This window comes from Palaemon carinicauda, chromosome 36 (genome assembly GCF_036898095.1).
Source record: "Palaemon carinicauda isolate YSFRI2023 chromosome 36, ASM3689809v2, whole genome shotgun sequence".
Lineage (NCBI taxonomy): Eukaryota > Metazoa > Arthropoda > Malacostraca > Decapoda > Palaemonidae > Palaemon > Palaemon carinicauda.
Genome location: NC_090760.1, coordinates 64,814,094 through 64,827,734, shown reverse-complemented (window position 1 = coordinate 64,827,734; position 13,641 = coordinate 64,814,094). Strand labels below are relative to the sequence as shown.

The 13,641-nt window shown below is 35.5% G+C and overlaps 1 protein-coding gene across 1 annotated transcript in view; it reads left to right on the top strand.

The window, feature by feature from the left end:
• The window catches only part of Asator (tau-tubulin kinase asator), a 117,504-nt gene extending 104,585 nt beyond the window's left edge, over positions 1–12,919 (top strand). Inside the window, 4 exon segments of the mRNA XM_068359819.1 lie at positions 3,075–3,445; positions 4,278–5,882; positions 6,329–6,514; positions 7,864–12,919. Coding sequence (XP_068215920.1) covers positions 3,075–3,445; positions 4,278–5,882; positions 6,329–6,514; positions 7,864–7,948 — 2,247 coding nt within the window. The 3' untranslated portion in view covers positions 7,949–12,919.
• Positions 12,920–13,641: the final 722 nt, after the last annotated feature.

Sequence of the window (13,641 nt, the reverse complement as noted above, 5' to 3'; positions counted from 1 at the left end):
AGAGCTCTCTGAAGAAGATGGATTTTTTTTTATAATATTGTAACAGAATGTGTCAGGTTTTAGGTTGAGGATTGCAAAAGATTTGTTTCTGTTTTTGACTATGATAAAAGATGTATGATTTCATACCTTATATAATCCATAGAGATACCCAGGGAATGAAAATAGATTATCATTCACAAGGGACTCTTAAACTGAACTATTTTCCAAAGATAATGGAGAGTATAACGATAAAATTCTATTACTGCAAGAATCTAGCTGGTACAAGAAATTTGATTATTTCTTTCACTCTTATTTCAGCCTTATATTTTGATTTGACATTTTGGATGATTATTGGATTTTAAATGCATAACACTCATATGCATAGGCATTTGACTAAATGGATAGAATAACATCTCATAAACATGAAAAATTATTGTTGTAGAAAAGGACTAGAAATGCCAAGCTGTAAATTTTAATTCAGTAGGAAAGCCCTACTGTTACAAAGCAATTAATGTAACTTTTTCCTGGTGTGATGATAGCTTTAAAAGCCCTTCTAATAAAATGTTGTTTTACAACAATCTTTTAGCAATGAGGGCTTTGATGTTTTTGAAGTTTCATAACAAATGGCTTAGAAATTTAGAGACCATAGGTGATCTTGGAAACCACAAATTTTCTTTGCGTTAAGTTTCATAATACACAAGTTGTGCTTTATTAGGTAGGAACATGGCAAAAATCTAATTGGTTCCAGTTAACAGCTAATACTCAATTCAAAGCAATGTTCTTCTTCCTCTCTACCATCTTGTACTAACAGGAATATGTTACTAAAACTAAACAAATAGCATACGTATGTTGAAACAATAATCTGACAAATGTATTTTTACCACATTGGCGTAGCAATAATCTGACATATGTTTTTTACCACCTTTGCTAACCCTTGCGCATGAATACTGTACAGGTATCTATTTACTATTCATGAATTTGTGCAGAAATTTGCATTCAAAGCATATACTTAATAATTACAACAAATTTAATGTTACAAGTACATTGAGATCTTGCTGACTAAAATAATTCATAACGGTATTCATCTTGCTGCAATGCAAGATGTATTTTTCCATGAAATCTTAGCCGAAGATCAGTTGTACAGAAGAGGTTAGATTTTCTCATAGTTACCTCTTCTGATAACAGCTACCCACTCAGTTTCAAATACTTAAACAAGACTTAGGCTAGTACAGTCTGATTTCCTACAGACAGTGTGTCTATTTCAGTCTACTTACTTGATGATTTAAGGAGTGGCAAATGTCTCCACATCCTCTGGAAGAGAAGCCAGAAGGCAAACTGCAATGTAATGTTAACAAGTGGTGTGCTTGAATTAATTGCTTAAATTTTCATTTGCTTTTTCTGTAGTACCACAAGCTTTTCTTGAATAGCAGTAGACTGTTTTATTTAAAGATTCTATACCAACTAAAATGAAAAATATTTGCAATCACCTTTTTTATTATGATACTTTAAGGAGTATTTTCTTTTTAATATTTAAGCCAGCCTTTTTCAGTAACACAATCTAAGTAGTTTTGAATGTAAGATTTTACAATATGTGGTATTAGAGTTATTGTGGTGACTGTGAACTTTAAAAGGAGGTTTGAAGATCATTTGATTAAAGGTTGTACTTTCACAAGAAAGTTTACGATAATTATAAAAGAACAAATGAAGTTATGCGATATGACCACAAACTTGTGTGACAACGGGTTCCCATGCAGACGCTGCGCCAACGCCGAAGTGTGCTGTTCGAGGAGACGACCTTGCACGTTGTCATCTCAGGGCTCCACCTCCGATGCTAGCCTCTCTCTCCTAGATCCCGATTGTACTCGACCATTCCATTACCATGGGACCAATCATCCTCCAACTACAGCAGCTGATTATCATGATAGAATCCTAGACTTGGGGCCACCTCTCAGAGGATGATATTGCCTTCTTCTGAGCTTACTGCTCAATGCCCAACAGAGTTGCTCCCCCTCAGATTACTTGAACTACTACGGCTGTTATTTGCAGAACAACGCCCCTGTTATTGGTCCTCCTCAGGTGATCCTCCTCGAAGTGTTGTCAAAAGTGTCCAAATAACCGCATGTCTGTTTGTGTGTTTGCTTTTTGCTGCTGCCTTGTGTGATCTAATCTGCTGCATCATGGGGTGTGTGGCTTGCCGATACCTGCGGATTGATGATGATGCTGTCTTAAAAATACTGACCGGCAACAATTGAGATGTAAACAAAATTGTAGATAAATGTTAACAAAATGTATCAGACTGTAATATTGACTGGGTGGGTAGTTTTATTCAATGATCTTACAACTTTGTACCTCATCTACTTGAGGTGATCTTGAAATTTGCTTGTGGGTAAAGCCTTGTCAGATGGCATGACCTTGAACTGTTGGCTAATTGCCAGTAACATATACAGTATTATGCAGAATTTTGTTAAGTGGGTTGATACGCTATATATTTCAGTAAATTTGTGTTCTTTTAAGAATGAGGAAATGCAAAGAATAGTAACAGTACTTCAATAGACTTTAGACTTAGAAAATGTTGAACATGTGTGAAGCTATTCTCAATGTAAGTAGGGTGAGTCATACCAAATGCTTCTTGCCAATGTGATTTTTATCCAATCCCCTAAAATTTAGCATTTACCATAAATTTCAAATTAAAGAACTTATAGATAACATGAAATATTTATAGGAACCCTTTTTTCAAACATTCCTAAACTGTAAAGCTTCCTCACTTGTTAGGCCTCATTTATACCTGAAATACATAATGCATATGGTTTTTATAATCCTTGTTATAAAGGCACATTTCTGGAAGTTGTCTTGACCTTCATTACAATGTTGCTAAATTATGAAACCCCTCTTATTCTAATTCTTCCCTCAGTGTACAGTTTTACGTTAAGGATTCAGTTATTCACATTTTATTTTCAGGCTTACGTGAAATGCACTTAGTGATAGGAACATAATGACATTTGACAGCAATGATTATTGTTTATTATTGTTGTATCATCCATTAGTTTCATACAATTATGTATTCATTTGAGTAAAATATGTTGGGTTTGGTTCAGGTACCGGATGTGACAATGATCGGTGGAAGTGTAGCAGGAAGTCATGGCATTGAAGAGTTCCGGGTAGTAACCAAAGGAACAGGTGGTGTTGAAGAGGGTGAACCATACCCAGCAGTAGCAGCATGTTTGGCTTTAGAGGCAGCAAGTCCATTGCAAGGTGACACAGCAAATCAACCAGGCCTCCCAAGAGCTTGGTCCAACCCCCAGCTTTCAAGCCATATTCGACCAGGCTTAGAACCACCACTTGTTCTCACAACTACGGTCACAGATGCTGTTTATGAAGTGGATGTTGCACGAGGAATATGTGTCAAGACTTCTCGGGAAGGATCGCCTCTAACTCCAGAGCGCCGACAGAGCATGCCGGACATAGGGTGAGTTGCTATTTGATGTACAGTATTTTTTAACCAAACAAATCACCTAAAGTAGAATCTTACAATAAACAACTAAGGGAATTTCTGGCATTCATAATGGAATGTATCCATTAATTAAGACTATTATAGAGTAAGCTTTTGCTAGCTCAAGATTCTAATAGTAAATTCTATACAAATATTAAGTCAAATGTATTAGAGAAGGAATAAGCATAAATTTTGATGCACAATTTTCTCCAGTTACAATTCAATGTATTATGCAGTAAGGGGTACAGTGAAAGGCTTAAAACAGCTGCATCAGTATGCAATAGCCATTAACGTAAATACAGTTGTTTATTCACTGTATAGAGATAACCAGACAACGCAAGTAATTAATTGTCACAACACTTTCACAATGGATGTCTAGTACTGTGATATCACACATAATGTTTTTAAAACAAGTAGGATTTATCAGGGAAATACACAGCATGAAATAAACCATCTTTTACTCATATGCAATGCAAAATAGAATCCAATCCTCACTTGAGACACTTGGACACAGCTAAGCAACATCCCTTCATGATTACTTCATGCAAATTGATTGCAAAAGTATCGTAACCATACCCATCTTGCCTGAAAGCAAAGTTTGTTCCTTATTTAACAAATAATAAGGGGCCTATTATTGCAAGATTCTGCTTTTATATCCATGTCCTTTTATGTCTATGCATCAAAATGCTCAATTTGTTTGAGGTAGCAATAGAAGTGTAATGCAATGAATTATAATTGTCTACAACACTGCTTTGCTTCTGCACAGTACTTAGTTATAATATGAATCACTGTACTCTATTTTTTATAGAGTTTGTGAAGCTGATGATGGTGCTGAAGATGAAGCTGTGGTAGGCTGCAAGATAGAATTCCGTGTCCTAGACAAAGATCGTAAGTTCTCCGAGCCAGCTGGTCCTACTACAGTTGTAGCAAGCCAAACACGGGTATCTCGCCAGGAATTATCAAACGTGGTACCTGCACCGGCTGCCTTTAATGTTGGAGCAGAGTCTCCACCACTACCAGCCATGCTAGATTTACCTCCTGGCACTACTAATAAATCTACATCCCTCCAGTCTAGCCCAATAACACATCATGAAGAACGTTCTATTTACTATGATGCACCACCTCCAGAAGACTCCTCTCAGCAACCTTCATCTCAGCCTAACCAAAAAACTCATGCAAAAAGTACTTCACCTCGGAATGAACAGGAAGAAGAAAATCTCAAAAATGTGGAAATGAGTGATTCACAAAAGGAAAAAGAGAATAGAACTAAGAAGGATGATCCTCGACGTCGACTTGGAGTTGTAGCATTGCCAGTTGTTTTAGAGGATCATAAAGACAGAGATGCAGAATCTACTCGTTATGATTCTGCTGTTCACCCTCCTGACACAAGTCGTTATGAGTCTGCTGTGCACGATCACACAGTTTGCCCAACAGCTCAAGAAACATCCCGTTATGAAACAGTCATGGGTGCACCGCCTCCAGAGTCTTCTCGGTATGATTCTGTAATGGGTCAGAGAGATAATGAAGTGAGAACAAGGCAGGACACATTATGTGAAGAGGAAAAATCCCTAACTTCTGAAAGGCGGAAATCATTAGAGTTTGTTTTAGAAGAAAAACTCGACTCAGATGACATGAGAAAAGTTTCTGTAATAAATCTGCATGATTTGTCAGCAGCCTTCCAAGTTTCAACTATGATCAATAGGTCACGAACAGTAACGCCATCCGTTTCCCCTAGAGGAACGCCTCCTCACAGTGAAAGTTGTGGCCGTCGAAGTCGCTCGTCACGCCATCGGCGTTCTTGTGAGGATTTGTTAGAAGAAGGGTCTGAGGAGTCTTCCAGAACTAACACCCCAAGACCCACAGACCTACAGCCACGGTCTTCCCTATCTCCTGATCAGCAGCGGGGGAATAATACCTCTCGAAGGTCTCCTGCTGCACAGGATGATTCTTCTCAAAAAAGTCGCATTCCTGTGCCTATGTGGGCTCGCACTCCCAAAGATGGAGATAATGAAGGTGGCCTTAATGCACCATCTGGAGGTAGGAGTCCAAGATACTCAGAAGCTGAGCGTGCTGAAGCAGCTCGTAGAATATCTGTAGCATTAGCAGAAAAAGTTACATCTCCTTGTAATGAAGAAGACTCTGTTAGCACACGTAGTGGTACATCTGACCATAGATCTGGCAGGGAAAGAGGGTCTTCGGCATCTCGGGAATACCTTCAGACAGTAAGTCAAGAGGATGCAAGTGAAGAGTTAGCAGATCTCACGCCGGCATTACGTAGACGTAGGCAAGGTGTAGATAAATATGTAACTGATGAAGCACAACTTAACTTACGGTTTCAGCGTCGCCGAACCAGACCACTTTCAGATGTCAATCCTCCTCCCACTGCTCTATTACAATCCAGGAATCATCAGAGGTAATGCCATGTAAAGACACTTTATAGCAGTTTCTAGGTTATATATGATGCAGTTCATCTAAAAAATTATAAAGCTAACATATCAGCAATTTTTTCCTATGATCTACAACTTTTCCTATCCTCAAAGACAAATAGTTTTAACATTGCACAGATTCACTAATATTATTTTATTGATATAAAACATTAGATACTAAATTCATAGAATTGTTTCATCAGTGATGTCAGTGCTTCTTTGTCTTATGAGAAATTTTGCAGTCTTGCTTACTTTTTGTAAACTTTTTTATTCTCCTCTGTTCTGCATTGCAAAGGCAAGACAACGCCTTTTGTGCATGATATCTACAAAGTTATCTTAATTCACATAACAAATACAAAAGTATTTGTTAATTTATTTTACTGATAGCTCATTGTGTTGTTAATTTTATCTTTTTATTGTTTTTCTTTTATAGCAGGCAACGCGTATCTATGATAGAAGCTGGTACAGGTGGTCGCTACTTCGACAGCGGTAGGGGAGTTCCTTCATACCTTCTTAAACCTCAGCACGAAGATTCTAGCGAATCAGAAAGTTCTCATCCACGAAAACCACGCCCTCCCACCTCTGAACCTCCATCAGCCACAAGAGATGTCACAGCTAGGTAAAATAGCCTAACACTGACATTTCTGTTATGAAGTGAGAGTTTCATAATATTCATATGCAGTCACCCCTTTTATCATTAAAACTCAGAATCGATATGTTCTAACTAGGACTCTTACTGAAACTATGTTAGGAAGTTTACTTATTTTTAAAAGAAATTTTTTCATATTCAATATTTTGTGTTACTAAGAGATATTACGCATTCAAACTCAACTTTTTATAGCATAAATTTAAAAAATTTCCAAGTGTCTTTTTAAATCTGTAATATGAAAGGAAAAGTATTTAAAAGTCATTTGAGTTCTGCAGATTGAAAGTAGCATCGTGTTAAGTGTAGGATTTTTTAGGCAATTGTTTTATATAATGACATGCATGCTGAGCTCTCTTCCATATATTAGTAATAAAAAACCTAGATTTTAGAAAAGTACAGAATAATTGAAACAGTTCCCATATCATTAAAAATAGCCGACTCAAAATTGCAAAGTAAGTTTGATTGAGTATAGTAATACTGTACCTCGGTTTACGAGTTTAATTTGTTCTGCGAGTGGGCTTGGGTTCTAAAATCATTTCTCTCATAAGAAATAAAGGAATGCACATATGCACTCATATTTAATGGTTTGTAATGGAATTCAGTGAACAAATTATAACCCCTAACATCAGAAATAAATATAAAATAATTATGAAAAAGAAATATTGACAAATTAACTCTCACAATACCTCTGAGGGCAACAAGAGAGGATGAGGAGGAGGAAGAGGTTGTCGGTTAGAAGGAAAATCTCCCTACTTGAGCATTTCTGGCAAAATATTGAGAGTTCTCTCTTTTGAGCTATGTTCACTATCACTAACTGAATAACTAAATTTACACCTCATGAACTTTGGTCTTTTTTTTTTTACTCTTACATTAAGTTTTGACATGAAATGTATCTAGAAACGACTGATTTTGCCATTTATGTGAAAGGACATGAAAATGGTGTAAAAATCAAATGAGCATGACTACCACTGTGTATGTGGCGTCTGGGCACTGTGGGACTGATTTAGTGCTAGTGCCGCCAGTAGGCATACCTATCAAAAAAATTATGCATAAATTGCTTTAAATTTTTATTCTTGTAGACTGATGTGCTGATAATCAAAGTTACTCATAAACTGAGGTACTACTGTAATTTGAGTTTACATAAACTAAACATTTGGAATTTTACATTGAAAACATCCTAAAGCTTAGTGGAAAAAAAACTCTAGCATACAGTATGTATGAATACAAGAGATATTTCATATGAGCTTTCCAAGTTTGGAAGCATACTGTGGTAATGGAAGTTACGTTTTCTTTGGTATACTAAACTTTAATTTTATTTTCAGGTTACGAAGGTATCGGCCTCTTAGTGCAGATAATAGCGACTCCTATAGACGGCAACATCACCAACGCACTGTCTCACCTGATTGACAGGAACCTCGGCCCTAGTCCTCATTGGCAGGAGGTGGCACCTGGCTCCCTGACCCAAATGCCTGCTGCTCTGCACCAACCTCTCAGCTGCAGTGTGCTTCAGTTATCCCCTTACGCACAAATGCTCCTCCCTCTGACACATGTACAGTATGTACTCGTGAGCTCAGTCAAACACAGCCATACGATGAATCTTACAGGAATTATGTGCAACCAGAGCAACAGATTATCGTAGCAAAGATTGCAAAGCTGAAACACAGGAAAAGGAGAAAATTGTGTGGTTGTTGGCAGATGTTTATAAGAACAAGAGGAAAAACATTGCCATCAACTTTCAGTAGACCCCAAGGAATTAGCAGATCACATTTTGACTTGTGTTGAGCTTTATTGTAACTAGACCAAAGATTAAAGTGAAAATGAGAAAATCGGTGTTGTTTATAAGAGAACCATCTTGAGCTCAAGATAAACCAGAGGATAATCATGGTGATAGAAGAATAGATTTATTTCATATTCTGGTGTTGAGTAGGCTGGGTGACATGAAAATGGAGGTGAACCTTTGTTAGGTTCATGGCTCCAGCTCTGCAGTGGATAATTTCAAGGTGTGACGAAAAGTGGTCCTCCCTTCATGCAACGTGTCTCCAATGCTGCTACCAAGTGCAGCAGTGTAATGAGAGACAGAGAGAAAAAGAATAGGCACAACAGCACAAGCATCAAATATGGCATATCTGGTCACTAGTGTGATAACAGACCTTACTTAAGTAGTTACCAGTGTGGCATATGATTATGAGCAATTAGGGTCAGTGTAACATGAGGTGATGGGAGCCAAGCACCATCGACTGACTGACTGCCACTGTTAGACTCGGGTCAGCGTGACTGGGGTGCAGCAGCTGGTTTTAAACATCACCTGCACTTGGTTGTGATATTTGCTATGTACAGTACATTCTATGTACCGACACTTGCTAGGTTAGATAGTAACTGTGCCATCCTCTGTTGCCATACATTGACTTTTGATGTCATTGTGGCTACAAACCCCAGGTCTTGAAATTTATCTTTTAGCTGAAAATTGAAAATGATATAAAAGAATACTTTTAATGTATATTACAATTTAGATACTTAAAAGGCACCTATGGTCAAATGTGATGTAATATTCTTTAATGTTTCCCTCTGATCTATAGGTACCTGTTTCACTTTAAGGGTTCTGGATAACTGTTGTAAATTAACTAATATGAGTTAGCCTTTGATATTGCTGTTAATGAACTATTTTGGAAGTAACTGCAATATTTTAGTGTCTCAAAAAAGAAAAAAAGAAATCTCTCTTACATATTGCCCAAATACTCAGTAGCCCTTATACTGTACTTTGAAGCTCTGTCATTTCCTCTAAGCTGTGAATGCTGTAAGTATTTCTACGGTGCACATACAGTATGCTGGTGATGCAGTTTGAATGTTCATTTGTTGAATCAAGTGTTTGGTTCTGTTCTTGTCCCTTGTGCCATTGCCTGTGTTGCAGGTTTGTTGCATTAATAATTTTCCCATAACAAGTAAAAGTATGATAATGTTCCACGAAATGTTATTCTGGAAACACAGAAGCGCTACTACATTAGGAGGTACTGTATTGGCTTTATGATGGTGAACACATTTTGATGCTTTACCCAAGCTTTTCATCTTGGTTTTATCTGTAGAAAGCTTGAAGGTTAACCAAAATCCCCAAAATTCAAAATTTTTCATAATACAATATGTGCCATAACTTATTATAATAACTGGATACGCAGTTGAACGACTTATGTTATGGTACATATGGCTTCATGATCTCTACAATGTATGAGATCTAAGCTATGCATGTTTCCAAGCAATACATATTCTTTAAGTTTGACTCATTGCCAATCGTGTTAGTACTCAATCGTACGTTTTCATATTACACTAAATTCAACATGTCTGCAAAATTTTTGGTGTATGAGCGCCAGATACAAAAGGGAAAGATCAGTTTTAACCTCATATGTGGAAATACAAGTAAATTTTGATACAGTAAAAACAAATAAAGCACAGACAGTTTTACATACCAACATGGAGATACTGACAAACTCAAGAGCTTACATTCTATACATAACTCTCTTTAAAAGTTGTATAATGGGAAAAACTTCAATTCAGCTAAAAGTCATCACAACTAATGCTTCTTTCCATATGAAAGATAACTTTGAGAAATTAGAAGAATTAATTTTGAAAAAAAATATAGGAGAAAATACTGTGCAATAAAAACCAGCTCTCTCATGACTTATGACTCAACTTATGCTTATCTTTAATTATTATGTTTCAAAACCATTACAATCTTGTTCTTTACTACTCAGGTTGTTATGTTTACAATGCCAAGTACTCTGCTCAAAGTCTTTACTTTTCCAGAACTGCCTTATTTACCAAATAAAAGCACATGGTGGTGTATATTTAGGATGCATTCAAAATGAACTAATCTTTTAAAATATTACAGTAACCAGCACTGTGAGAGTGGTTGGAACCCTTTTGATTAGTGAGGTCCTCAATCTGATGTTTTAGAATATAAAATAATACAGTAATCATATAAAAGGTCCTATAGCTTTTGACATTATTGGAGCAAATATAATGATGGGTACTTCATAGGTTGAAATAAAAATGCCAAATATAGCTTTATCCTTTAGAAGTACATGTATTGTAATTCAACTTTTGGTGGATTCTTTTTGTATGAATGGTTAAAATCTTACTACTACTTGAATGCTATGCAAACGTCATGTGTAGTAGATTGAATGAGCTTGTCAGTATTTCATACATCCAACCCACTACTCACACCACTATTTTTATACAGTTTATCTACCCAACTTCATTTGGATTCAACATAAAAAGAATTGTCTGATGTAAGATTCCAGCCTAGTCATTAACCACAAAGAAGGAAGCATTAAATCAGTGTCCAAGTGAAAACTTCCAAAAGTGGGTACATATTAGGACATCAAATGAGCACTTTTTATGAGATGGATCACATTTTACATCACACAATTGACTGTTCGTGAATTCATAACAAGTTGCGTAATCTAATAGATACTGATACTGAAATTCGTGTAATGTATAAGGAAACTGTACTTTATTGATAATTTTTACACATTCTCCAATAAGCCTAATTATTAAATTATGGAAAAAAGCACAGTTTAGACAGCATTAATTAGTAGACTTTTTGTAGAACCAATTTGTGTAAGATGAACAGTTTTGATGATTTTGAATTGTTCTTCCTTTGAAAAGTATTTTAAGATACCAATGTACATTGTAGTGAAGAGGGGGTAAAGGATGATATGATTACTACATTTAAATGTTCCTGGAAAGTATTTATAAAATCTATGAGAACATTTTTTTTTTATTTCTCGCAAATGTTCAAAACTACGCCACAGAGGAAAATTATGTAAAATCGTTTATAACACGAACGAGAAAGTACCAGTATCAAGAAGAAAAGGTGTTACTGAATGTTAACACTTATAAAATATAAATGTTTTAACAACAATAGTAAGAAGAACATTGTTCCTTGAAGGTGTGCACAACAGTGGCAAGGCAGAAACGAAACAGCAGCAGCAATTATATAGCAAGGCTATCTATGTTGCCATGTCCTTAATCCTCTTCCACTACAATTATTAGGATCTACATCTGTGCTGTGACATTTTACTGAGGAAGCCCAAGTTTTTTACAGGAAATCTGAGGTTGTACTAGTTTATACTCATTAATTAAGTATGTTTAGCATGGAACAATACAATAAGTTTGGGAATTTATCAAGTGAGTCAGCCGCTGAGAGGTGCTTATCAACAATTTATTCAACTGTCTGATTGAGTCAATGGAAATGTTTAATAGTCACACGCTAGTCAGTACTAGGTATGCAAGTGTTTACATGAATATATATAAATACATATATATATTTATCAAAGTCAAATGATTAAAACTGGTAAGAGATAGGGATTTGTTTTAAATGCCTTGATTTTTAAACTAGACATAAGTATGTTCAATGATTTCCTTGAATCTCATTTCATAGTTATTACTGATAATCATTATAATTATAATTTTATCTATTATTTATTTTCTATTATTTATTATTATCATTGACCTATATACAGAGGAGATCTTTACCGAAAGATCATTTCATAGCATTTGAAGCTGTAAGCATAAATATGAGAAATCAACCTTTAAAAATCAAAAGCAGCTTTCATGCAAATTACAGTACCCCTTTTTTATCATTTATGTCATTTCCGTGCGATCTGCCTCTCTTCAAATTTCTTTGACGAACTTACTCATTTGTAAGTTGTCATTTTATCTCCTAGTGTTGTTAACTATAGATCTTACGTGTCACTGCGTGTGTTTTATACCGACGACTTGCCACTTAGGTGTTGTTGAACCAGAGCTTGGTAGGGCTTTGTTTTGTCTCCTGGAAAGATAAGGATAGTTCTATAATATTCTCATAAGCTTTCATTATATTTATTCGTACTGCAATACTACTGAGGTTGTCAATTGTGTGTTGGTATTTTCTTTTTTTTAAGACTGCAGAGGTTGGCAATACAATTGCAGGTGTAAGAGTTTACTATAGGTTATTTATAAATACTGTACATTTTCCATATGTTATCTAATTTACTATGTTTTTGTATCCAGTACCGAAGTCTATAGAATTTCAAGGCTTACTTTTTTTCAATGGGCCTAAGCTACGTTTACATGTACAGTACAATACTAAATTTAGTAGAATTTTAAGAACTTCCTTATTTTCCCTGGAAGCTTGATAGAGCTTTGTTGTGCCTGCTGGAAGTCTTATTTATTTATTTATTTATTTATTTATTTATTTATTTTTTGTCTTAAATGGTGTGAATCATGGGAAAATGGTCATAGGGATATGAGTAGTATTTTGGGGATGGAGATGGCAAGTTTCAACCATCATTTAGCCTTTAAAGAGTTTACAATGACATTCAATCTCACAGCATCAGTGTTTTTTTTTTTTTTTTTTTTTTAAAGATCAGCTGTAATCTCATTTTTTTTTCAAATACCAAAAGTTGAAATTAGCTAAGTTAGATGATGTGATTGTGAGAATGTCATTCAGTAACTCTTATTTTTTAATCAATTCCTGTTATTTTATATTTCGTTAAAAATGTTTCTTTAATCCTGCCTTTCATCATGTTAAAATATTCTAAGCTTATTTAAAGAAATCTTAATATTTATGAAATAGTCATCTACTCTACTAAGGTTGTCTCGGCCTATTGTCGTCTGGGCTCTTGATACATGTGGAGCTACTACGACCAGTGATGTTTGTCAGGTGTTTCTTTACTCATGCAATATGTTGTTTATGGCTTCTTCAGCTATTTCATTATAAACAACTAACTTTATTTCCCTTTCTTTTTTTTTTTACTTATTAATGTGGTTACTGGCCGTCTGTACTATAATGTCCAGATTGTATATTTTTGTTCCGTGTACTTAGATTGTTATTTACAATTAAATTATAGCAATGCCTTCTAAGTAGGTACATTTTATTTTCCTTAAGTAACTCATAGTGTACACCATCTGTATTTTTTTTTTTTTTTTTTTTTTTGTATTCTTGTGGGCCAATGATAGCTTTCATGGAAAATATTGTCTTTAGATACAGATGATGAGCTTTGATATTTTTGTGTCATTATTTGAAACCCACCTCATAACTTTGCAGGGAGTGTCCCAAAGGGATG